Genomic DNA, 26733 nt, shown 5'->3' on the forward strand with positions numbered 1-26733 from the left:
GTGCAGAACCTGTTGCCATGTGTTCCATTAGTGTTTCTCTGCTCTGAATCTAGTAAGCACATCTGCAGAGAAGCCAGGCAGATATCTGCAGACATACAGATATTTCCAGCAAGGCATGGCAATCATAAAATTGCTCCATGCAAATTACTAAACTTCTTTTGATGACCACATAAGAAGAGGTACAGGCTAACTGTAATCTTCACTGTATATCGTTATAGAAAATGTCATTATTTTATTACAGTGTACTGAAAAACTTTGAAGCTAACTATTACAATTTCCTGGTTCTTCTGCAATGTTGACTATGTAAGGTAATTTTTTTACTAGAGTAACTTTCTGCTTTTACAAGGCTACTTCTCTCAGTACACAGAAGTACAATTTGCTTCTCTTTCCATCTTTAATTTTTAGTTACATCTCTTGCACAGTGACCTACAGGACAAAGAGGGTTCTATAAATCTGCAGAGTTCTTAATCAGATCTCTAGGTCTGGGTGACTTATTCACAATTTGCTGAATCATACCTTTCTTTTGTGGTAGGGAACTGCGCTCTGAACCACAGAATGTTGTCCGAACAATTCAAGAGGCAGTGATTTATAGGAGGCAAAATTTAATTTGAGGGCATTCTCTTCCCATTAGCCCTTTCCTCCTGTCAAGGGATCAGAGTTTTCCTTATGAAGTTCCCAGCAGGGGGAGGGGGAACAGAAGAGCAGATGTGCCCACGCTGGGGCTTTGTTCTTCCATTGCCAGAGACCCCTGAAGAGCACTTCACCAGCCCATCCTTGAGAACAGCCCACCCTGAAGTTATTCTGGCCTGCTGGGTGTTGCATCAGGCTCACTGCTACCAGTTAACTCAAAGGCGCTCAGCTGTGCAGTAAGAGACCATCTCATGCTAAAACCTTTCTTCATAGCTTTGCAAGCACTAAGTCTTGGAGAACTCATAACCTTAGTTCTGCTGTTTTCAGGCCTGACAGGGAAGAGAAGGATGATATGTGCAAGGGTGTTCACAAAGTAAGGGCAATAAGACGTGGACATATTTATCATTCTTTTTCCCTTCTAAATAAAAGGCGCATGCTGAAGACGTTTTACATATATATATATATATATAAAAGTATATATATATATATATGTATAAAAGTATATATATAATGTTTAACAGAGGATAAAGGAGTAAAAGAAGGGGAAGAGCAAGTATGTAAACATATTTTCCAGGTTCCTGCTAATGACCACAAGCACAGTTCACCTTTAGGGAGACATTCTCCCAGGCACTGCTGGAAATTAGGTAGCAAGACTATTGTGTTTAGAGGGGCCTTCAGTAAAATATGTTGGGAACTCAAGGATCCACCGTCTAGGAAAATTGCCACCCTTCTCGTCTTCTTCTTGAACAAAACCCCAAAGAATTAGCCACAGATATTTTATTACAACGTGCCACAGATATTTTGTTTATTACAACGTGCATAATTACTTTCCATACAGATGCTTTCCACATACTAGTTGTGGAATTAGTGAAGATATGTGATACGTGAGGTTATGTACAAATAAGTACATAACTCCAAGGACAAAAGCTAACACACTCTCCTTGACTCTCACAACTAGCACTAACAACAATCCATGCGCTGTGTAAGTCCTCTAGATTAGGCAACACAGCTCTTTCCCCCTGCCCTTCCTTTGCTGGAAGATGGGAAAGAAACACTGCAGGATGGGAAGATCACACGCAGGAGCTGGTTTCATGTGAACAAACAATGTCTCTTCCCTGTGCCTTGGCAGTGCAGATGGGGCAGGCCAAAGAGATGCCAGCAGAGACATGAGATGCCTGGACGAGAGTTATGGGGACAGATGGTGTGGAAAAGGTGCTATCTTGCAGGACTAGAGTCCAGCAACTGTGTGTGATTTTTCAAGTGTGCTGATCCTCGTGCTTTTTGTTCTGCAGTTATGCTCCTTGTTTCCCCAGCTGAAGAATATGAGCACTGTGTACTGACATTATCTTCTGTTACTTCCAACAAGTTCTTCACCTTCTTATTTAACTTATGTCTTCTTTCCAAGCGAGAATATCCAGGTTTCGGTTGGATCTATTTTAAGGTGAATTAATTAATCAGCATAATAATACATTCCTGTTTTTAACTATTTATTTTTTTTATTTTTACACCATTATAAAGTATATTTAACAACACCAGTAATAAGCATTTCTTCCTCCCCCACCATCCTTCTTATTTTCATTACAGGGAAATTTACCTCCCGATTATCGTATAAGTCTGATCGATATTGGTTTGGTGATAGAGTACCTGATGGGAGGAGCATATCGCTGCAATTACACCCGAAAGCGGTTCAGAACACTGTACCACAATTTATTTGGGCCCAAGAGGGTAAGGAGCAAGTTATTTGCCTTCTATATGACTGCATCCAGTGGCAGGGTGGCTTCTTAGATGGATCCAGGCTGTGGGGATCCACATGCACATACTATTCAGTCTGCAGATTTATTTCCATTATGTACATATCAGCTGTTTCAGCACAACATACTGCAAGCCAGACACTGATACAAGCTGCATTTTTTATTAATTTAATAAAAAGATTATTGGGTTCTGCTGCCCTGGTGACCAGTGCATAAAACAGTCTCCTCTGGCTTTAGAATCTGTAATTATGAGTATCTATAGCTTTTGAAATAAAAGTCTTTTGACTTTTATTTAGGTGCCATATTTAGGTGCCATAAGGCACCTAAGTTAGACTTGGAAAAACATGTGTTTTGGTGGACACATTACCTATCTCTCTTCTTGATTGTCAGGGTGTCAGGGAAAAGAAACTTCTATCTCAAAATTTGCTTTATTGGCTGGATGTGGCTCCAGCTGAGTCAGTGGGCTCATGGCGAAACACCATTCAGTATTTTTGGGGTTTCATGTTTGACAGATTATAATACTGTGAATCCAAAGTAAGTTTACTACCTTTCTAAAATACAAAAGATATTTATTGTCATCCATAATGCCACTGACCCAATCCACCACAAAGGAAAATCTGCTCAACTGTTCCCAGTAAGATTCATTGTTCTTTCTTTGCCTATTTTTAAATCATGGTTTCATTTCATGTCTCAGTTCAGCTTTTAGCAATACACACCATTGAACATTTTTCTAAGTGGCTATAAAGAGCAACAGCTCTTTGAAACAGTTACAGCCAAACACCTGAAATGGGTTTGTTTGTTCATTCTTCACTTTTGAGAGGAAAGGTAGTGACTGTAGCTGCTGGGAGAGACTCCGCTGCCTTAGTCACTCTGCCAAGTAAAGCGTTAGAGTAGCAATTTCACAGATACTGAACCAACACACAGAGCAGCTCCACAGCAGTCAATAAAAGTGTGCCGGGGAACAACCAAATACTGATGTACTCCAGAGAAAACCATTCGTGCCTCAGCAGTAATTCCTATCTCTTTTCCATCAGAGCAGCCCCAAAGCAGCTGTAATTTGTAACAGAATCCAAATGTATGTCTTCTGTTGTGTGTTTTAGTGAAATAAGGTCAAATTCAAGGTTAAATTAAATATATGTGTAATTATTTGATTGATATGTGCATATTATATTACATCACATTACATTACATATATATTATCTATAGCATGTTATATGCCCATTATATACTCTGTATTATATTTTCTGTATTATACAGGGTGTTCCAAAAAGATGGACCCAACATGTTACAATTACACAAAAGCTTACAAACAGTTTAATGAGTTATTGGGTTTTAGTAACCTTTTTATAAATGCTCTGTGTTCCCTCCACCTGCTGTATGGCCTGTGTGGTTTCATTCATGGGCAGTTCATGGTTCCAGATATATAGTGATTTTGAATTGGGTCAATATTTTTGAAACACCATGTATACTCTATATTATATGCTATACATCACACATTATACACTTACGTGTATATGTATGTATGTATGTATACACATATAGTTGCTATTTTTCATCACCCTTCTGGGAGAAATAACATTTTTCTCACTTTTTTGTACAGCCAAAAGCCCTGAAACTGTTGGGAATGGAGGTAGGCAATCTGTGAGAAATCTTAATGTCTTTTACTTCTTTGACAAATATATGCTATATTAAGGTAATATTTAAATTCACTGTAATGAAGGCACCAAAACTTGTTTTCAAGTTTTGTAAGAGAAGTGTGCCACACAAATTGTATTTTTCATCTACATAACTTGTTTATGCAAGGGCCAGATTAGGAAACATTTCTTAATAAAACTCCAGTGGATAGACAAGAGAAAAGGCTCTGCCCCTGTGTGTTTCATTTTTCTTTTAATGAAGATTAAACAAAATGTTTCCGTCTGTCGGGCCAAGCAGAATTCAGTTTGGATAACTATATAACTTAAAAATGTGTTCAGAGAAATTAGGCAGTTGCAGAGAATGATGCAGAAATATTTACATGGGCCAAATTTCTGTCAGTTCTGTTGATGCTTTTGGCTACCCTGATGCTTCAAGGAGGCAGTAGTGTCTTCTTGTTTGTTTACTTTATATGACAACTTTCATTTTGCTGTCTACAGACACAGCACAGAATGGGTTAGTTCTTCTGATAAAAGCAGTAGGCTAGAATGGGAAGGAAACTAAAGGCGACAGAAACAACAAAGAACTGGAGAAAGAAGGGTTAAACTTGGGATATAAAGACAGAATGGGAGGAAAGAAAGGAGATTCCTACTCTTGTGAGAGGGTAAAGGGAGAAAACACAAGAATAAGCAGGGAAGGAGTCTTCAGCAGTCCTGAGCATCCCCAGGATATGTGCTTTCTGGAGGTGGAAAAAGGCAGGTGCCTTAAAACAGATGTTACATTTGGAGTGAATTCTTAATTTTATCTTAATGGTGGCTTTTGCGAAATGGTTTTAGATATTGTGTGATTGTGCTATCTGTTCTTAGGGAGAAAGAATAGTTCAGAGTGGTAGTCCAAAGCTCTTTTTCCCCTGTGTTTAGGTATGGGATTACTGACTTCTTAGTTATCATGCATGGACCAATACTTTTCCCATCATTTTCCTGTGTAAATATTTTGTCCGAAATATCTGAAAGGGCTGGCCTGCAGGGAATGTGTTTAACATTTCAGATACTGACTCCAATGCATTGTGTGAATTAACTCAGTTCTTTCACTAGTGAAACAAATTTCTCTACAATTCCCACAGGATGATGTCCCTTTGCGGCGAGGAAGGAAAACAACAAAGAAAAGAGAAGAAGAAGTTGATATTGATTTGGATGACCCTGAGATCAATCATTTCCCCTTCCCATTCCACGAGCTGATGGTGTGGGCTGTGCTGATGAAGCGTCAGAAGATGGCCCTTTTCTTTTGGCAGCATGGGGAAGAAGCTATGGCTAAGGCACTGGTGGCCTGTAAACTCTGCAAAGCCATGGCCCATGAAGCATCAGAAAATGACATGGTGGATGACATATCCCAAGAGCTGAACCACAATTCCAGGTGAATTTTTCTTCACGCACACTTTCCTGGGTTAAAAAAAAAAAAAAAAAGAAGGGAGAGAGGCTGCTGAACCTGCCTGACACTTGCTTATCTGTATCTTACTTTCATTGCTAACTTGTAGGGAAAATGAAGTTCCTTCAGAGAAACTCTAAATGGCTTTCAAACGATCTGTCTGCCAGAGAAGCAGAGTTGCTAGCAGTATAACTTCTGAAATGAGGTGTCAAAAAGGCAATGAAATATTTGTATTGTCTACCTGTTCTCCCCGAGACCTCAAGAGTCAGGCTGCAACCTTTTTCCGTGCTTTTTCAAGACACTCTGTTCACCCGAAGCAGAACATTTGTTGGAATCCTCATGAACATAATATTCAGGCAGAAGTCTTAATTAACAAGATACTAGGTTCCTTAATAATCTTTCTTGTGGTTAAAAGTCTGAGACACAGAATTTTTAAGTGTTTTGGACCCTCCTTTTTACAGACCACTTGGCCACAAAATCATGGGCAAACGGCACAGAAGCAATCCTCTAAGTTCTAGATAAACAGAGGATTTCAGCTAGAAAATGTCAGGGAGGTGGGCAGGCAGGTGGGAGCAGACAGCTGGTAGGTGTGGGTGCTCATCACTTCTAACTCAGGGCACTTATTTATATGCCTATCATTAGCCACTCACATTTGAAAATGTGGGTTTCCATGTGTACAGTCAACATCATGATTTGCATGACAGAAGGTGGTGCCCCCATTGCAGGGGCTGTCAGTTGTAGAGGGGTGTTTTCTGCAGCAGGCTGCGTGGGATAATGGGAATGAACAAACGTCCCTCTGTTGCAGGGACTTCGGCCAGTTGGCGGTGGAGCTGCTGGACCAGTCATACAAGCAGGATGAGCAACTGGCAATGAAACTGCTGACCTACGAGCTGAAGAACTGGAGCAACGCCACATGCTTGCAGCTCGCAGTGGCAGCCAAGCACAGGGACTTCATTGCTCACACTTGCAGCCAAATGCTGCTCACAGACATGTGGATGGGTCGTCTCCGGATGCGCAAAAATTCTGGCCTAAAGGTCAGCACTGTTTTAAAGCAAAATCAACAGCTTCAGGAGTTCTAGTAAATGGTGACATGGTTCAAAACAAATCAGTAATAACTGGCTCAATTAACCGTATTTCAGGTGCTTATTTGTAGTGGCATTGAGCGGGGTATGTTCTTCCTGTGTCCAGTTTTTCAACAAGGAGCTTATCACAAAGCCAAGTTCAAAGCTCGTTACTTAGTTTTTTTATCATCTTTATCAAAGCCCATTCCAGCATCAGTGAGAGTTACCAGAATAAGAACTGAGCCAGGAGGTTAGTATGTCACCCTGCCCAGGATACTTGAGGAGTTAGCCAAGGTTTTTAAAAATATATAAAGAAAAAGGATGTATAAGTGAATTAACTGCCAGAGAGAGGTGCTGATCCAACAACCTTCCCCAAAGCAGGCCAAAGCAAGCTGTACAAATTTTCTTGTGGGACTGCTTTAGAGGACCTAGAGGATAATTCAATTTTCAAAGCTGTTTCAGCTTTACTTCCACAGTTAGTGAAACCGCTAACGGAGTAAGGTGAATACCGGGAGGTGGGTTTTTGTTAATGGGCTGGCATCTTCCACCATCCCCGAAGTACTCACCAGTCAGTACATAAACAGGAATTGCCTTTTCCTCCCGGCTGGCTGAGAAACATTTTCAGTGAGGGGTTCTCACTTCTGCATTAATTATATGTGTGAAAAGCGATAATTGCTCAGTTGTTTTACTGTGTGAAAATACATTTGGTAATGGCAGGAATGCTCATGAGTACATGCACCGTTATCATACTGGGTCTAATCCAGTGACAGTGGTGAATGAGAATAAGTGGCTGATAGCATTCTCATCATCCTCTCACAGGAGCTGTGCATAAATATTGTTCTCACAGATAGAAAGCATTATCACATTTGAAGACATCTTTACTACCTGTTTTTCTCACAGTCCCATTGTCCTTCAGAGGGACTGCTGCCTTCTTCACTGCTTGTCTTTGCAGATGTTCAGCCTGGGTTGATGGGGATCAGTGCAGCAACTCATTTCCCACACTATGCTTTCTTTGCAGCATCCATCTCTTACGCCATAAAAGAGACCTTTCTTTCACAGTGAATAACTGAAGGCAACAGATTCTGCTTCCTTTCAGCTTCTTGTAACATCAGGGCTTCACCAGGATCCTCCGCTCAGTTTCTAGTCTGTGTTTTATTTCCTTGAAGCTCATTAGCAGGGCCTGATTAAAGCTAAAGCAGGCTACAAGCTACATGAGCAAGAGGCAGCATGGCAACGAAATAAATTTTCAAGCATGACTCATGGATTATTTCCCATGAACAATTTTCTCCTGTCAAAACTGTCAAATGGCAAGAAGGCTGAATGTATTATATGTATAGCTCCAATGAGAGGAGGAGGGGCAATTGTTCATCCTGCCTGTTCTTAAAAAGATCTTCTCTGGGAAGCCAGGTCTGCCTGTAAGCCCTTCTGCCTGCACACATCCTTTTGTGACAGGCTGGGTGCAGGAGCAGCCCAGGCAGCTGCTGTTCAGCTCCTCCGAGCCTGGGCACAGTGTTCACATACACTAACTGCTCCTAAATGCGGTACTTCGGGGGGTTTCAAACAATATGCATGCTGTCTGATGATATGATGACCACAAACAGTCACCCTCCCTGACCTGCCAACAAGCCTGCCATTTAGGGAGAGATTTATGACAAAAATAATTTCCCAAGAGATTACAGCAAAACCAGGAAAAGCTGTTGTGCTTGTGAATTTCGACAAGCCACTTCTTTTTGTATTGTCATGATATCTCTTTGGTTATACTACTGATTTAACCCCAAGTATTGTTCATTGCAAGTATCCACACAAGGTAATTTTAATGGTTTCTGCACTGTCACGTCGTAAGAGAGGAAAGGCAGAGAAGAAGGAGCTGGCAGTAATGTGAGCATTGCATGGCTGCCAGGTTACTGAAGCAAAATCTAAGGGGACCTCATAGCTAAACACATCAGCATTTGCTATTACTGGATTTGCCTTGTCTCCTTAGATCCACACAGACTTACGCCTTGAATACCTGTGTGCATTACACATGAACACAGAGAGCTTGAGACTTAGTAACCCTCTCTGTAGAAATTAATACTGCTCATTTGCAGTGGTATTATCTATTATGTAAAGTGCAGAATTCTGCAGGGCCAAGGTCTGAACACCCCAGTGGTCCCACCTGCCGCTGACCTTATATAATATTTTGTAAATATATTCTGGTATATAACGAGATGCTTCTGATGAGCAAGCAGATAAAGTATTCAAGAGGCCCTATTAGCCATAGCACTCAGAGCAATGCTAATAGAACTTACGTGCTTTATTTCACTATAGAGCTCTGAAAACATTACCCCAGCTGACAAATACTCTATTTCCATAGAAACTCACATGCATGCGTATTTTTATTTTCTTAAATGTCCTGACAGAGTTGTTCCATTTGATACTAAGTAACCATCGTGATTGTAATCTGTTTACTGTGATGATTATTGTTATCATTATTATTGCTTTAGGTAATTCTAGGAATTCTACTTCCTCCTTCAATCCTCAGCTTGGAGTTCAAGAACAAAGATGATATGCCTTACATGTCCCAGGCCAATGAGATCCATCTCCAAGAGAAGGAGCCAGAGGAACCAGAGAAGCCAGTGAAAGAAAAAGAGGAGGAGGACATGGAACTCACTGTAAGTGCCAAAAATAAGTTGCCAGCCTCGGGGCTGTCAATTTGCTGTTCCCACCTCTGTGGGCATTGCAGGCTGAATTTAGCAGATGATAGGATACCATTCCTAACAGTCCCCTCTCCTCGAGGGGCTTCAAAACAGACATGTTGGCATAATTGTGTCTCGATGTTGCAGCAGTGCATGGTGATGCTGAAGCACCATGTTGTGATGTGATATCCTCATATTTTGATTCAATATGATGCCATGTTGTCTGAAATAAATTCATAAGATTTTGGGACTGAAGCACTCAGCCATGATATATGAGTGGGCCTCTCTGGCAGAAAAGAGGGTTGCTAAGTCTTCCTTTGGATGGAAATGCCCAAAGATTCGTAGAAGCTGGATGTTTTTTTTCTTTTGGTTAATTTCATTATAGGGCCAGTAAGTGCGCAAACAGGCAAGAAAAGTGATTAAAACATTTTTTCAAAATTCTTTGTGAATTTGTGGTTATTGCCTCTCACACATCCACACATGAGTTTTTAATCCACTGAAGACATTAGCAAGCAGCTAGACAGCTCAGCTCTTACTAAGAGCTTCTGCCTCTCAGCAGAACTGTGTGACAATGAACGTGTCTTTATTAGTAACATAGCCTTAGAGGAATAATTTACACCACAGAGAGAATCAAATAGCTAAATCCCTAAAAACCATCCAAGTAACCTATTTCCAATCTCTTGTTCTTAGACTTTTTTGACACTTTTTAATTTGGGCAATTATCACATGAGCTATCAGACCTGCCTTAGCTTAGTTTGGTTTGCTTTGGTTTAGGTTTGATTGTGGCATCTTTGAAAGGCTTAAAACTCAGCCCCAGTTGGTCAAGGTCAGGATAGAGGCATAGAAGTAGTTTTCCTGGTTAATTTTTTTTTTTTTTTTTAAATAAAGGAAAAAAAAAAAAAAAACAAAAACAAAAACAAAAAAAACCCAGACTGTTTCCCACAGGCAAACAGCAGGAGCTGCCCACAGGACCCCGTCTGCAGGCAGGCAGAAGGACCTGCCTACAGGACCCAATATGCAGGCAAGCCGAAGGAGCAGCCCACAAGACCCACCTACAGGACCCGTTTGCAGGCAAGAATCTGGCCATTGGGAAGGACCAGAAGCCAGAATAGCAGCAATGGGCTGTTCTCTGCTTATTAGCTATTAATTGTAGTTTACTATCCCTGGCTTCTGATCCACTTATGAAGTGCCTATTCTGATCAAATAAGCACTTCACAAGCTGCCTTTTTCTTGGCAAAGGGGAGAAATTTGGGAAGGAAGTGATTTCCATCTCTCTGAAGTTATCCCAGATCCTGGTTTCTTGTCTACAATACTGTTTCCTTTTTACCTTTTGACTCCTACTACAAGAAAGTCATGTGCTGAACTGGATTTGCTTTTGCAAATGAGTCTTAGATTTTGCCTCCCTTCTCCCTTCCATGTGCTGACAGTCCTGTTGCTCTTTCCTGTCATTAGCTCTGCCCTTAACTCCCTCAAATCCAATGCATCATTCTAGTGAAGTTTCAGATGCTTACAGCCCTTTCTGTAAAATAAGAACTGTTTCTGTGGAGTCCAGCAAGTTTAGAAATTACATATTTGGTACAGTACTACTGACCTAATATTTCTGCTTATAATCTGTCCTGTGCTTTAGGATTTCTAACACAGCTTCTTCAGTCAGGTGCCCTTCAGAGGTAAGGAGAGATGACTGGCTAGCAGAGGCCTTTACATATATTTCTATGGTTAGATGCCATAGCCAGTTATATTTAGTTACATTCGGACAACGTGTCAGGGAGAGTGTTCCTACCTGACATGTTTTAAATATAAGAAAATACTTTAGATTGAAGTTTTGCATTGTTCTGGCCTCAGTCAAATGGTCTGGCATAAGTTAGGTCAAGTCTCTTCTCTTCTGCTGAGAGGATGCCTGCAAGGCTCTTTGGGAAGTGACTTAGTGAAGTTTCCCTAGAACCACACTTATATGAAGGATTCCTTATTCATAGTTCATTAAGATTAATAGTTCATTGTGATGTACAATTATAAATGTTTAATCAAGTGCTGAACTTTGCCTCAGTAGATCAGTCACTCACACTAACCATAGCTTGCAACTGTTGTAGTCAAAATGAACTTCATCTTTTTCTCCACATTTTTTCCTTTCAGAGAGATTTTTTTATTTTAGCGATTGCTGGGATTTTATTTTATTCATTTACTTCAATGGCACGTGATTGTTTAAAATATTTTCAAAATCTTTCCACTTTTTGGGTTTCTGAGCTTTGTTCAGCTTAAAGCTTAAACAAAATTGGTGAACTGAAAATCTCTTTGGTCACCTCAAAAGTCCATGGTTTTGGAAATCACCCACACCACCACCACACAACTGCCCTGGCACCCTTTGTGTCCTTCACCATGCTCAGCAGCCAGGATGATGGTACTCCTGGGGCTTTAGCCTTGTTCCTCTGTATTCACCTTAAAGAACCACTGAACACATGAAGAATCCAGTTTTATATACCTGTAACTCAAAGACGTTGAATATTTTTCCCACCAGTATTTCAAGGCAGAGAATGATCCCCCTAGAAAAACTACCATGGAAGCAATGTTTCCATACGTAATGTAGGATACAGTGGGGTGTGCAGAGAGAGGTATGGTATATCCAGCCAGCTAGGTACCATTTTCACACATGTTCTGTGTGAATACAGGGTAATTCCATATGTAGCATGTAGATTTCACTAAGGATAAAATTTGAAGAGCCTGTGATAATTCTAGCAGGACTGAAATTCCTGTTATTTAAAGTATATTCTCTTTATAAAGATTTCTATTTATAGGATCATTAATGCAAAAACACACAACCCAAAACTGTCCTGGTTCCCTATCAGTGAACTATCATCAATTGCATAAAACAAAATCTGCCCTCCCCCCAAAAAAGAAAAAACAACAACAAACACTACCATCACCAAAAACAAAAACAAAACACAACCAAAACCACACCAAATAATCAAAAAAAGTCCTGATTTCTAAAATCTCCATGTAAAACTATGCTCACATCAATCCCCTCAGGCTAAAATGATGCAGTTGTACCACACTTTACAATGTAGCTGAGCTGCTGTCAGGCTTACCTTGCATGACTCATGGTGAATCATGGGCAAAATTGTGTATTAGGGAAAGAGATGCCGCCCACACAGAGCAGTGTCTTGAGTTATTCCCACCCTAGTGCTTCCCCCTCTAAGTGAAAACACATTTGTTCACATTCAGCATTGCAGCTGTTCTGCTAACACAGTCACTTAGGTTATTTCTGTGTGTTTCTAATAGGGAGGTTTTTCAATTTGTTAATACTGTGATATAATTAACAGTCAGGGACATCAGGTCAAACCTAATCCCCAGCCATCTCAGAGCAATTCCTCATCTGTAGCATGGGGGAGGGAAGAGAGAGGTTACTATTATATGATATATTTAATTCAAAAATAATTATAACAAGATAAAATTATAGTGTCATTATGAACAAAAAAGCAATAGCAAACAGGAAATCGGCATCCATGAGCTAAAGCATAAGTCTGAGTACTGAAAGGACTTCATCCTAAAAACATCCACAACTCGCTGATTCCAGTGAGAGCTAAGGGTGTCTAAAAATCAGTAAGTTTATAAAATTGTGAAGTATTTAAACCCTGTAAATAATCCCTTTCACCAATGCACAACACTACTCATTTTTTAATGCTGTCAGCTTTCATTTTGACTCTGCTGCCAATTTTTTGAGCACCAGAGGACAGTAGAGACAAGGCTTTGGGAAAAGCTACAGAAAACTCTGTATGCCATATTTCCCCAAAAAGGCATCAGCAAATAGAGAGAAGCAAAGAAATTAGTACCTTCTTGGGCTATAATTTTCCCAAAGCACTTCAGATCATATTTCACTTCTTTTTCTCTCAAATAAACAATCCCTGATGTGGATCAAGGAATCACTTTTGTTTTGTAGACTTCAGATAATGACACCTGGGATTCTGTAAAGGCTACATAATCTCTGCTACTATAGATATATTCAGTAAGAATCATGTTCTTGCAGACTACGTGCTTATCTAATAAGAACCCTTTTCCTCTGCTGAACAGCCGCTTCATTTTTTTCCTTTTTTTATGAAACTCTTGATGGTCTTTTAGGGGGTTTTATGTGCTCTGTGAGAATCAACAGGAGGTATATTTAATTTTTTAATATGCATTGTTTTATCTACATTTATGACAATGAACTTAGAAATCTGCAGGCATAAAAAGATAAAGGAAACAGGTTCCTTCATCAGAGCTGGCTGCAGTTTTAAAAGTATCTCGGCAGGTTAGTTTCAGTGCAGCGTATTTGTGTCCTGAATCTTTGTTCTGTTCTGTTCTGTTAAAAATGCGCAGGGCAACATCTGTCCATAGTCAAAGTCAAGAATGTAAGGCACCATGTGGAAAGTAACAACAGCGGAGGAAAAAACTACTTGCATAAATGCAATGAAAGAGGAGCATTAGGCAGGAGCTGTCTAGGATGATACACAGTCATAATAATGTCACAAATATCTACACTAACTGAAACAACAGAAAAAAAAAAAGTCATCAGTTTATCTTTACAAATTACTATTTTACAGGACCAAAGACTTACATGAATAGCTGCACATGAGGCCTAGAAAAGGGAGGATTGTGCTTCTTACTTTTAAATATGTGAGAAGGGTATCTCCTGTTCCTGCAGGGCCCTAGAACCAGATCAAGTTGTTCACCTGAAGCTGATTCACTAAGTATGTGCTGAAAATCCTGTTGAATCAGAGAGCACAGAGATAGATAAAAGAAGGACCTCCTTATTGAAAGACAACGTGTCTGGCATCTAATTGTTCTCTTTAGGGGCTTAATTTTCCATGTTTTTTAAGTTGCAGGTGCGAACAATAATAACATTTTTCAGGGATGGTGAAAGTTTGCTTCATTTAACATGAAAGTACAAAAGTAAGAAGCATTTAAATAAAATAAACATCTTGCAATCCCTGCATACTTAGGTAGGACAGTGGTATCTCAATTCTTGCAATTCCGTTGATGTACAGGAGTGCTACAATCTATAGGTGCTGCCACAAGCCTGATAGTAGGAACTTGCTCAAGGCACAGTGACCTGAAATCCACTCTTAGTCTACCATTCATAAAATAATTGTTTCAGAAAGAACATTTAATAGATCATGCTGTACACTAAATACAAAGGAATACTTTATTCTAAGCAGCAACTTCAGTGAGTATATAGTTTAGTCACTCCTTCCACCTCTCTGCAACTGACCATGAAGCTAAGAGTAAATAAAATATTACCATCTTTTGCCTGTGTTAGGTTTGCACTTATAGCTGAGGACTTGAGCTTGTGTTTCTGGAGTTCAGCGTAGCTCTTCAGTGAGTCTGAATTGCAGTGGTAAAAGTGGGATCAAGCCTAACAGAGACAGTGCATGAGCAGTCTGGAACTTCATCATGGAAGAAACCACAATCATGTAGAAGGATCTTTCGATCCAAGGCCTTAATGCTGCAGTGAACTCCTCTACATCCTTGTGAACTTCACTGTGGGATCATCGCCTGTGACAGATCCAGAGATCAACATAAAAAGAGTCACTGGCTTTGCTTCCAGTCCAGCAACTGCTAACTTATCTTTCCCATGTTATTCTCTCTCAGTCTCAGCCTGATGAACTCCTCTCTATTTAAAACCAAAACTTGTCTGTTTTCTGTGTGCGTCTGTTTATAGTATAGAAGAATACCACAAAAAGCGATTGTCAGGTAAAAATTTTGCTGTCTACACAGCTAAAAGGAGAAATGTTCTCCACATCTTTTCTGTTGTTCACCAGTCAAGGATTTTCCACTGGTGCTGACAGTTGCTGCCAAAGCATTGCTTTTTCGGTTTACAAAGTATTAAGCAGCAACTTCCATGCAAAAAAAGATAATCTGAGAACAAAGCATTTTACAGCTAGCTATGGTCACCTGGTTTTGTCTAAAGATGAGGAAATCAGAGAAGTTTTGAATAGGTTCCTTTTGAAATTTCAAAAAATACCTTAATTTGTCTTTCACATGGAAAGAAACACAAGAATGTTCTTTCTTGTAGGCAATGCTTGGACGAGGGAATGGAGAATCCTCAAGAAAGAAAGAGGAAGAGGAAGTTCAGAGCAGTCACAGACTGATCCCTGTTGGAAGAAAAATTTACGAGTTCTACAATGCTCCCATTGTTAAATTTTGGTTTTACACAGTAAGAAATCTTTCCTGTTATATTACTACTGTATGGACAAATACTGAAATCGGATTAAGGTCATCTTGGGTATTTCATTGGAAGTTTGTATATGCATGCATTGGAGGGCTCACCTATAAATAATTTAATAAAAATCTTTTGTGGAAGTCAGCTAAAGCTTGCCAACTTGCCTAGGAATTTTAAAGACTATCATTCCATTCAGGAAGTTAATCGTTAAAATTTGATGGACTGTGTATGTTTTCCTTCAAAGTAGCAGATTGCTGTCATCAGTGTTCCCAAGGAATTCCCTATAGGACAATTCCCAATAGGAGAGCTCCCAATAGTAAGCCAAATGGGAGGCTGTGCTGGATCAGGATATTGAATCATGTAAAAATTGATGGGGAAAAAAAAAAAAAAAAAGCAGACTACATATTTTCTTGGAACATTTTTTCTTTGTTCTGTTTTGACTAGTCTGCAGAGTGTCTCTCAGAGAAAGTGTTTGTGTAAGTACCCACGAGATAACGGAGTAGCAGCTAATGTACAATTTTCAGGGACAAATTATGTCAAATCATTATAATCTCCCTGTGTTATAAAGAAACAGACCTTGCAGGTGAAGCAGAAGAAAAAATATGTCATGTATTTTGACTAGAGTGAGACAATATAAAAAACTTCACAGGGTATTCTCACAGATAAATTAATAACCGCTATATTAAAGTTACTATGTGGATACAAAGCTTTTTGGCAATTACTCCTCAAGAGCAGATATTAATTATTCATTATCAAGCTGGAAGAAGGGTTTGGAAAGGAGTCCTTCAGGTTATCTCCTACATCAGGTGCTGATATTTTCATTCAAAACTTGGATAATGGAGTAGAGATTAGTTATTAAATTTGCAAGTTGCCATAGAATGTAGAAGGATGAGATCAAAAAGTAAAATGAACACAGAAAGTAATCCTTTCAGTCTCCCTGTCTGGAATTCCAGACAGTTCAGTTCAGATTCCATTTCAGTTCTATTCCAGTTCAGATTCTGCATCATGTGACAATTATGCACTGGTTCGAAGGACACAAAAGAACTTAAGGGGAAAGATTTAAGGAAGTGAGGTCATTTTCTCTGGGGGAAAAAAAAAAAGTCTGCAGAAGGAATGTAGTAGTCTTCAGATATGTGTAAGTAGCTGCAGAGAGGAACAAAATAGAATAATCTCCAAATCCTTGCTGAATAGGACAAGAAATAATGGTTTAAATTGCAGCAAGGCAGTTCTAGGTAAGATGTTAGGAAGCAGTTTTTAACTGCTGTGAGAGCTACTGTCGTAAACTCTGTAAGGAGATGGTAGATTTCCTCTTATTAGTGATCTCTAAGTCTATCTTATCAAAACATATGTCGGCTATGGTACACTGTAATTAGTCCTGCCTCAGCATAGTGGAACTGGCCAGATTATTTCAAGTGTTCCTTTCCAGGAATACTTGAAATCCATATTCCATCATTCTGCTGAATGCACAGCAAATAACAAAGAATGCATCCTTCTGTAGATGACTTCTTACAAGAAAAATTGCCTTGCTCAGATCCAGGCGATAATGTCTAGAGACAGCAGGAACAACTCACATCAACAGAGACTAAACTGTAGTGAACAGCCTATGCTGCAAATAACTCCAGTTTGGCAACTGGGAGTAACTAGTTGCTGAACTATGTAGCCTTTGAACATTAATCAGGCCAATGAGTCTGGAAACTGCTCATCAGCAGCCTAGTCCTATTATCAATTGCAATATGTATTTTGTATAACCAAAAAAGTCTTTACACTGTAAACAGAAAGAAGCATCCAGGCTCTCCCTGTTAGTTCAATTCTGAAATGGGAGAAAAAGATCAATATTGCATTTCCATTTAGACCTGTTCTTACAGTTTTATGTCCTGAGGCAGGTTTCAATCAAGGTCACTTACTAAAGCTGCCTCTTGGCTACACTGAACTTGAAGAGCAAATTAAGGTGGATTCTGTCTGAAGTGCTTGACCAGTTGGGTATACTGAGAAACTCCTGGAGTCTAAAAGCAACACAACTCTCAGATGAGGTTTAAAATTGCACAGTCTGTCACACTGTTTACAAGTACAAAGGCAAAAGTATTAATCATAGATTTCAAAATACATCCTCCAAATTTTACATTCTACAGTCCAAAATGCAAGAAAAGGGACTATAATTATGGCTTTGTATGCCCTTTAAAATCATCTGATTATTCTACCAGAGATTATACCTACCAGCTATCACTCTGTAGCTGTATCCACCTTCATTCTTAAAATATACAAGAGTGGGGATGTTTGAGGAAGTAACATTGTGACTCAGCAGATGAGCCAAAATAAACAGCTTTTTATCAGGCATAAAAAAAATCAGCATTTCTCTCTGGACATGCAATAGTTTAAGAAGTCAACTGCTCTGTTCTGTGGCTGTTGCTTTGAAAACTATGACTAAAAAAGTCTCATCTCACAGATTTCTTGAGGAGAAGAGGATGGTCTTTTCCATTTAACTACTAGCTTTAGGCTGAGATGCTAGCAGGTTGTAAGAGCCCACACTTCTGTGTCTTCTGAGAAGGAATAGCTGCAGAGGGAACTGAACCCAGAGTACAAGTCATATTCTAAACATCAACACAGCTTTGCCCTAAGTTTTGCATTTTGGGACCACTTCATTTTATGCTCATTTAACTATTTCAGTCAGTGAGAAAAGGAGGACTCTATAGCTGGTACAATTTCGTAGTCTGTCCCTGACCATAATGAGTATTCAAGTGTTTTCTATAGAATGGTACAGCGTCCATAGGAGGATAGGGAGCAACTCACCCTAGAAACTTCTTAGCAGGCATTGTCTCCTTAATTTCTTGAGGTACTGCCCTCAAGGGTGAAAATGGCAGGACCTAACTCTTTGTGAAGCCATGTAAAAGCAAGAAAAAGACAGTTCAGCTACTTGTGTAGTAGCACTTTCAAAGAATCTAGAGTACCAGCATGGGCAGCTGTACTGAGGATTTATCACAATGTGGGATCAGGACAGGCTCCTGGAAGGCAGCAGCAAGTTAACAGGTCTGGGGAGCAAGAAGGGGGATGCCACTCACTATCTAAAGGGCTTGTTTCTTGGGTTAGAATGGTGCAGCTTGAGCGTCATTTTATTCTTAAATCAATGTAGTTTTCCTTTTTTTTTTTTTTTTTTAAAGGAAACAGATTTTCAGTGAAAAAGTTTGCAGTGATTTTCATTACATTTTTGATAGAATCACAGAATCTCCTGAGTTGGAAGGGGCCCACAAGGATCATCGAGTCCAACTCCTGTCCCTGTACATGACAACCCCACAGTTCTCACCATGTGTCTGAGGGTGTTGTCCAGTCTCTTCTTGAACACTGTCAGGCTTGGGGCTGTGACATCTCCCTGGAGAGCCTTTTCCAGTGCTCCAGCACCCTCTGGGTGAAGAACGTTTTCCTACTGTCCAACCTAAACCTCCCCTGGCACATCTTTCTGCCATTCCCTCGGGTTCTGTCGTTGGTCAACAGAGAGAAGAGCTTGGCACCTGCCCCTCCTCCTCCCCTTGTGAGGAAGCTGTAGCCACCATGAGGTCTCCCCTCAGTCTCATCCAGGCTGAACAAACCAAGTGACTCATAACCGCTCCTCCTATGCTTCCCCTCCAAACCCTTCACCAACTTTGTAGACACTCTCCAGTAGCTTTCTATTCTTTTTATCCTGTGGCACCCAGAACTGCACACAGTGGTGCAGGTGAGGCTGCACCAGTGCAGAGCAGAGCGGGAGAGTCACCTCCCTCGCCTGGCTGGCAATGCTGTGCTTGGTGCACCCAGGACACAGGTGGCCCTCTTGGCTGCCAGGGCACTGTTGGCTCATGTTTAACTTGTCGTTGACCAGAACCCCCAGATCCCTCTCCACAGAGCTGCTCTCCAGCATCTCATTCCCCAGCCTGTATGTACAGCCAGGGTTACCATGTCCCTGGTGCAGAATTCACCATTGGGAAGTATTGTTGAACTACATGAAGTTTGTGATTGCCCAGTTCTTCAATTTGTCCAGACTCCTCTGCAGGGCCTCTCTGCCCTCGAGAGTGTCAACAGCTCCTCCCAATTTTGTGTCATCAGCAAACCTAGTAAGCAATCCCTCAAATCCTGAGTCTAAGTCATTTATAAAGACATTGAAGAGTGCTGGCCCTAAGATGGATCCCTGCAGAACCCTGCTAGGGACTGGTCACCAGCCAAACATAACCCCATTTACTAGAACCCTTTGAGCCCAGCCTGTCAACCAGTTGCTCACCCACTGCATTGTGTGTTTATCCAGCTGTGTGCTGGACATCTTGTCCAGGAGGATACTGTGAGAGACAGTATCAAAGGCTTTACTGAAATCAAAAAGATTATGTCAACAGGCTTTCATTGGTCAACTAGGTGGGTAACCTTGTCGTAGAATGAAATTAAGTTGGTCAGGCAAGACTTTCCTCTCATGAACCTGTGGTGACTGGGACCAATAACTGTGTTGTCATTCAGATGTTTTTCAATAACTCACAGAGCAATCTTCACCATGATTTTGCCAGGAACAGAAGTGAGGCTGACAGGCCTGTAGTTGCCAGGGTCATCCCTGTTGCCCTTCTTGTAGATTGGGAAAACATTTGCCAGCTTCCAGCCTTCCGGGACCTCTCCAGATTCCCAAGAGCACTGAAAGATCATGGAGAGAGGTCTCGCTATGATGTCAGCCAGCTCTTTAAGCACCCTTGGGTGAATCCCATTAGACCCCATCAACCTGTAATGATCTAGCCAGAGTAGCAAATCCTGTACAAGTTCTGGATTGACGGGGGGTTTATCATTCTCACACTCATGATTTTCCAGCCCAGGGTTATGGGGCCCCCAAGTTCATAATTGGTGTTGAAGACCAAGGCAAAGAAATCATTAAACATCTCGGCTTTGTCTATGTCCCTGTTAAGAAGGTGACCATGCTCATCAAGTAATGGGCCAGTGTTATTTCTAGCTTGCCTTTTGCCATTGATATATTTTCAAAAGCCTTTTTTGTTGTCCTTCACCGTATTGGCCAGCTTCAATTCTAATTGAGCTTTGGCAGCACAAATTTCCTCCCTACAGTGGTGAGCAGCTCCCCATAGTCCTTCCATGAGACCTGACCTTACTTCCACTGACCATGTAATTTCTTTTTTTGCTGTATTTCAAGAAGAAGATCCCTGCTCAACCAAGCTGGCTTTTTGCCTCGCCTGCTAGATTTTCAGTATTTTGGAATTGCCTGATCCTGCGCTCTTAGTAGGTGGTGCTTAAGAAGTGACCAGTACTGGACCCAAACACCTTCAAAAGCTTCTTCCCAGGGAATCTTACTAAGTCAGCCTGAGGTCTGCTCTCCTCATATGTACTATTAAGGTCTTGTTGGTAGTTTTCCTCCCATTAGCAAAGATTTTAAACCTGGCTACTTCGTGTTTGCTGTGGCCAAGGAAGCCACTGGTCACCATATCTCCCATGAGACCCTCTCTGCTAATGAGAATCAAATCTAGGAAGGCACTTTTCCTGGTCAGTTCCCTTAGCAACTGCACCAAGAAGTTATAATCTATATTTGGGTTGACAAAAACAAAACAAAACAAAACAAACCACCACACACAAAACAAAACAAACAAACAACAACAACAAAAATAAAGAAAAAACCACACACATGAAGAAGCAGCAAAAACCTCTAATTACACTGAGGGTCTTGTAGTTTCTGCAACCTGTGTAAACCATAGTGCCCTTATTCTTTTGTCATGCGAACTGCAAATGCTCAGCAAAGGCTGCTGAGTCAGACCAAATTAATAAGATTTGCTGATAATTAATAATCAATAAGATCTAAGAGGAGGGGTATTAAGTGACAGTATCACCTTGCTTTTTGCACTTTAGTAGAAGGTGTTATTTCAGTTAGGGAGGTGTGTGTCCAGTTCTGCCAGCCTAGACAGAGTTTCTGCTGACTCAGCTGACACCCTAGACACTGACATAAGTCAATATTGCTCTCCATTTCCTTTAGGAGTGTTAAGGGATAACCAGTCTCTAGACCTGAGTGCTGCAATCCATCATCACGCACAAACTGAAAGAAAAATGAGATAATTTCCTCCTCTGTTTTATGTAGACCAGAAGCAGTGGTTCAACTGACTGTCATCTCTGTACTGATAGTTATGGACAATGTAGAGAATTCTCTGAACTGCCCTTCAAACAAGCGACTGGAAGAAAAGTCAGAACCCTGTGGCTTTTACACAGAGCAGAAGTGATGTTCTCTAACAAATACAACAGGACTACAAATCCTGTTCTGTGAGGTGCTGAACAGTGAAATAATCATACCCAAATGTCTCATACCCAACCCCCTCTGTGGTTGTTTCATCTTAAGTCTGACACCAAGTACACGATAGTTGTGAGGAACATGCAGCTAAGAGAGAAAAACTGTGTTGAAATACAGATGCTTGGTATAAGCTTTCTGTCATAGTGATGAAAATGTTAATGCACAGAACTGAATCATCTTTTCCCTGGTTTAAATTTGGCTTATGATGCATTTTCTTGTAGGGCTGCTGTTTGAAAACTAAAGTAGACAGACAGTTGGATTCTGGCCACCACAGACTCCAGCCACAGCCTTTCACCCTTGCTACAGCCCATTCTCCAGTGTGACACTTGCATTTCTCTGAGTTTTATGAACTTGATGGTGCAGTTTGCCTGTCTTTTTTGGGGTCATCATTTCATTATATTCAGCATGCGTAAAGAAAGGAAGAAGAAACTAAAAACGTAATATACTCCTTCCACTGTATCAAAAATTAGGCCAGAAGGTAGATATATTAGAGAATGAAAAGGAAAACAGTTATACTTAAAAACTTACAAAAAATATACAGCAAATGAATGTCTGGCTGTGCCTGGCTACTTGCTGCAGCAATGTGAGTAGGAGGAACAGTGTTTTGGGAAGGAATCATGATGAGGGTTAGGTCAGCACTACTCTGGGTAGGAAGACCTCTAGCAACACCTAGGACCTTTTGGGCTCCAGGCAAGGATTGTCCAAAACGGATTTGGAATGCCAGAGTCAGCCTAGGCTAGGTGAACAGGGAGAAAAAACACAGAGGACCGGTGTTAGAAGTAGCTGAGGAAGAAATCTCCATATAGGTAACTTAGTTTGGTAGTTGTTATAGTGGTATCAGAGTTCCCATCACTGTGGTATAATCCAGGGGGACCGCATTAACACAGTTCTTTTGGGGAGGCTGATGTAGCTGGAGCAGAGGTTGTTTGTGCATGTATTTTGTAGATTCCACACTGTATGTGAGCTTTTTCAGATAGCCCAGAATAGTCTGATTTAACTCTGGTTATGGTCAAATTAGGAATATCAAATAATTCCTAAGAAACCAGCTCCGTCATATAATTATACTGACTATTGACACTCATTTTTTTTCTTTACAGCTGGCATATATAGGTTACTTGATGCTGTTCAATTATATAGTGTTAGTGAAGATGGATCGCTGGCCATCTACACAGGAATGGATTGTCATCTCATACATTTTCACTCTGGGAATAGAGAAGATGAGAGAGGTAAAAGCATCCTAACCAAGAAAGACAAAATAAAAAAAAAGGAAAAGTGTGGGGTTTTTCATTTTAACATGCTTTTATTATTTTTCCCAAGATAATTTTTCATGAACAGGTTTACCCTAGAATTGCTCTTTTGTTTTTTTGGAGAAAAATGGATGGATTGCTAAAAGCACAGCACTAAAAAATCTATCTTCCTCTATTTTAGAATCAAGAATCTCTCTCCAACAGAATTTCTCTATTCAGACTTCAGTGTGATGCACATTTAATAGCATTCACAGGTATAGGACAGTATTCTGACATGTTAAAACTCAGCCATATTTCTTGAAATGTAGCCCAGTGAGTGAAGAATGTTTCAGGGAGAGGGAAAGGAGATATGCTGTAACAAAATGGATATGGAGACATGGTGATAGCATGACAACCGAAAAGCCCATATTTAATCTCCACCCCAACTCAAATAGAGTTCATTCAAAATTTACAGCTGTTCTGTCTGTCCAAGTATCTCGAGCAAATGCTTTAAACAAAACCAGACGTAACTGGGGGGAAGTTTAGATTCACGTTGAATATTGCAGCACATTTCTAATAGTATTTCCCCCTTTTGATCTTGAAATTTCTTGCTAATTATGTCAAACAATAGCATGCATCTCCCTAAAGCAGACACATAGATCAGAAACAGAGCATTTAAGGTGACGACTGGTCTACACACACAGTGAGGGTGACGTGCCATCCCCTGCCCCTCATGGTCTCTCCCACTTGCAGCTGCTGCTCTGTCCTTTGCACTTGGCCAAATGTGCATTTATTCCACAATGACACCAGAGGCCAAATTCAGCCCTCATGTGAGTGGGTGCGAGTCCTGTTGACCTCAGCTGAAACAGCACATTTGTACCCCTGGGCTGAATTTGTTACCATCTACATTTGTATTTTGTACAGCTTTTGAGGACTAGACAAAAATTGGTTTTGCAACATCCACTTAGACGTCAAAGGTTTCAAACACTGTACAGTAAACTCTACATTAGAAATAAAAAGAGCAGGAGAAATTACACTACTTCTGTGGCCCATAGTGAGTGTACTTCGCTAACCAAAATAAGAACAGTGGCAGTAGCCACATGAGGACTCTTCAATGCTGATGGAGACAAAGCACCACTGTCTCAGTAGGTGGGAGGCTGCTGGCAGGAATTGTGTGTGCCATGTTTGTCTGATCGTTCACCCCAAATCATTCTTTCCACAAAAGTTTTTCAAGAACATTTGTCAGAATGGATTTCTAAGCAGATGTTGAGATTGTTCACAGAAGATGAAAATAAATTAAAAGAACATTTTAAGAATGGTGTTCATCTTTTTAAGGAACTGTATGAGTCTGCTCAAATGTTCTCAGGCTAAATATAGAAAATTGAAACAAACAGCTTGTTAACTCACTAAAAGCTAGGAATTTTTCACAGAAATCACTTGAGGAATAATTTCAACAGTAATTTGGGAAAAAAATCAGGTCTCCAAAAGGATCTTGCAAATAGAATGACAATAAATTCATAAGGTAAGATTAATTATTTTTGTGAATTATATTTTCAGCTGTGGAAATTAATTTCCAAAAACAGGTCCAAGTAGTAGCTAGTATCTCTCTGGATTAAATGCTAAACTCAGATCTGTATGGTTATTAATTATTTATTGAGAGGTTGATACACATTTTAGAATATTTTTCTTTACATCTACAGCTTCTTCAAATGTGAATTTTCTAAAAAAAATATATTTCTATATTTCTCCCTCCATTCCAAGACTCTTAGTAGTGTCAATAAATTTGAAAAACAGAAAGGTATACATGTATTTCTTCTGATTTTGTGGGGACTTTAGAGCATGTGAGGTTTTAATCCTTTTTCTTTTAAGTATCTTGCACATAGATATATGCTGATAATGGTTGAAACGGAAGATTTCTCAAAAAAAATCATAGTGTAGGTGAGACATATATGTATGACAGGAGTCTATCAGCTTTGCTTTTGGCCTGTGTGGCATGTATCTGTTTACTACAGATTTCTTCAAGCTTAAATTAAGACAATTCAGCTCCTTTCCTCCCCATGTCCTCTGTCCTACAGATATTGATGTCAGAGCCTGGGAAACTGTTACAGAAAGTGAAAGTTTGGCTCCAGGAGTACTGGAACGTTACTGATCTCATAGCCATCCTCCTGTTCTCTGTTGGGATGGTGCTCCGTCTGCAAGATCTACCACTCCGGAGCGATGGCCGGGTGATATACTGTGTTAACATAATTTACTGGTATATACGGTTATTAGACATCTTCGGAGTAAACAAGTATTTGGGACCATATGTTATGATGATTGGGAAAATGGTAAGAGAATTTGGTGTACTCCCTCAGTGTTTTGCCAGCATGTTCTTGACTTGATATCTTTGGTTAATGATATCACTGAAGATTTATCTGTATTTGTTTTTACACATTAGCATTTTCATGTAAGCTAGAAATCAGTGCCTTATTGAATCAAAACCATAGAACTGAGGATTAGACTCTCCCTGATCTGTTAGATGATGTATTGCTTGTCTTTTTCTGAGATCTCTTTGCAAGAGCAAAGCCATCCATCCTACAGCTCTGTGCCTCATTTGCAGAAAATACAAAGGATGCTAATACTCAACTAGTTCTGAAGGAGGCTGGTTTGTTAAGGTAAAAAAAAAAAAATAAACAAGAAGACAATAGGATGTTGATGATGGGGATTTTCTATAGCTCCAGAGTACAGAGGTGAAAACACTCAACAGTTCTTGCTGAAGGTTACTGTAAAAGGGCAGCAGGACAAGAGAAAGGACCAAAGACCAAAGGGAAAACAATTCTCTCCTGCCCCACATGAACTGTGTCCCTCCGCCAGAGGATCTGGTGGTCACTAGGGCTTATACAATACACGGTGTATAAAATTCTTAAAAAACAACTACCCTCCTACTCTCTTGTATTTTTCACAGGTGTCATGCACAGAAAGATTCAGAGCTGTGGTGCTAGCAAAGGCAGTCTGAAAGCCAGTTCAGTAATAAACAAATTGGCCATGAATTACATCTTCTGTTATAGTAGCCAGTGTTACGGATGGCTGATAGGAGCCCAGCTTCAGCAATAGTATAAACAGTGGTTTAATTTTCTCCTGGGGTCAACAGAGAAGGAAGTGGTTGAAATCAGCAAAATAATACAATTTCCATTCCTTTGTCATCCTCACATGTGTACAAGGTATCAAGACTCACTCCACTTTCTGTGGAAAACAAATACAGGAAAATCACTGCCCTCTGTAGGCTCAGCACCCACTCAGAAGGTGTTGAATTTAGCTACCAGAGTACTCCGAAGGTGCGGGCAACTGTTAAAGGACGGAAGTTCTTTTATTTTGTCCCTTCCTGTTATTTGATTTTCATACCTCAGCCAACTTTCTATGCACTCAGCAACTCTGACACATCCACTTTGCCCACACATTCAATGCCCAACTGGTTTGAGTTACACAATTTTGCCTCTCACATCTATTTTCTGGCCAACGTATTCCCCTATGTAGTGGCCAACCCATTTATATCATGCACAGACTTCCCTGGGAGTTGCACCTGCTCACTCCAGGCTGCAGTGTGCTCCCTTGTGTATTTTTGTTTAAATCACATGTCCATTTATGTCCTTGGGTTTTGTCTTTTCCACTCCATGGTCTTGCAAGTACCACTGAGTACTATGGAGAACATCAGACTGGCTATACATATTTCTACAGAGTAAGCCCATCACAGCTACTGAGTTCCTCTGCAGATCAAATTTAATGCCTGAGCTTTTATCTTGAGCTTCTATTGCAAGTTTTAGACTTAGAAGGAAAAATATTACTCTTTCTATCTTTCCAATGGTAAGAAATTTTCTTTT

General features: G+C 40.2%; 1 protein-coding gene across 2 annotated transcripts in view; it reads left to right on the forward strand.

Moving 5' to 3' along the window:
- TRPM3 (transient receptor potential cation channel subfamily M member 3) overlaps window positions 1-26733 on the forward strand; it is a gene marked incomplete at both ends in the record, with an annotated part of 401785 nt that overhangs the window by 350223 nt on the left and 24829 nt on the right. Inside the window, 9 exons of one of the 2 annotated variants that reach the window (XM_082074996.1) lie at window positions 2036-2071; window positions 2215-2355; window positions 3982-4011; window positions 5137-5426; window positions 6244-6472; window positions 8983-9150; window positions 15218-15358; window positions 22748-22876; window positions 24952-25203. In XM_082074996.1, the coding sequence (XP_081931122.1) occupies window positions 2036-2071; window positions 2215-2355; window positions 3982-4011; window positions 5137-5426; window positions 6244-6472; window positions 8983-9150; window positions 15218-15358; window positions 22748-22876; window positions 24952-25203 (1416 nt within the window). The remainder of the gene's footprint in view (window positions 1-2035; window positions 2072-2214; window positions 2356-3981; window positions 4012-5136; window positions 5427-6243; window positions 6473-8982; window positions 9151-15217; window positions 15359-22747; window positions 22877-24951; window positions 25204-26733) is intronic. The other variant, XM_082074997.1, reaches the window with a different exon arrangement.

This window comes from Streptopelia decaocto (genome assembly GCF_964273445.1).
Source record: "Streptopelia decaocto genome assembly, chromosome: Z".
Lineage (NCBI taxonomy): Eukaryota > Metazoa > Chordata > Aves > Columbiformes > Columbidae > Streptopelia > Streptopelia decaocto.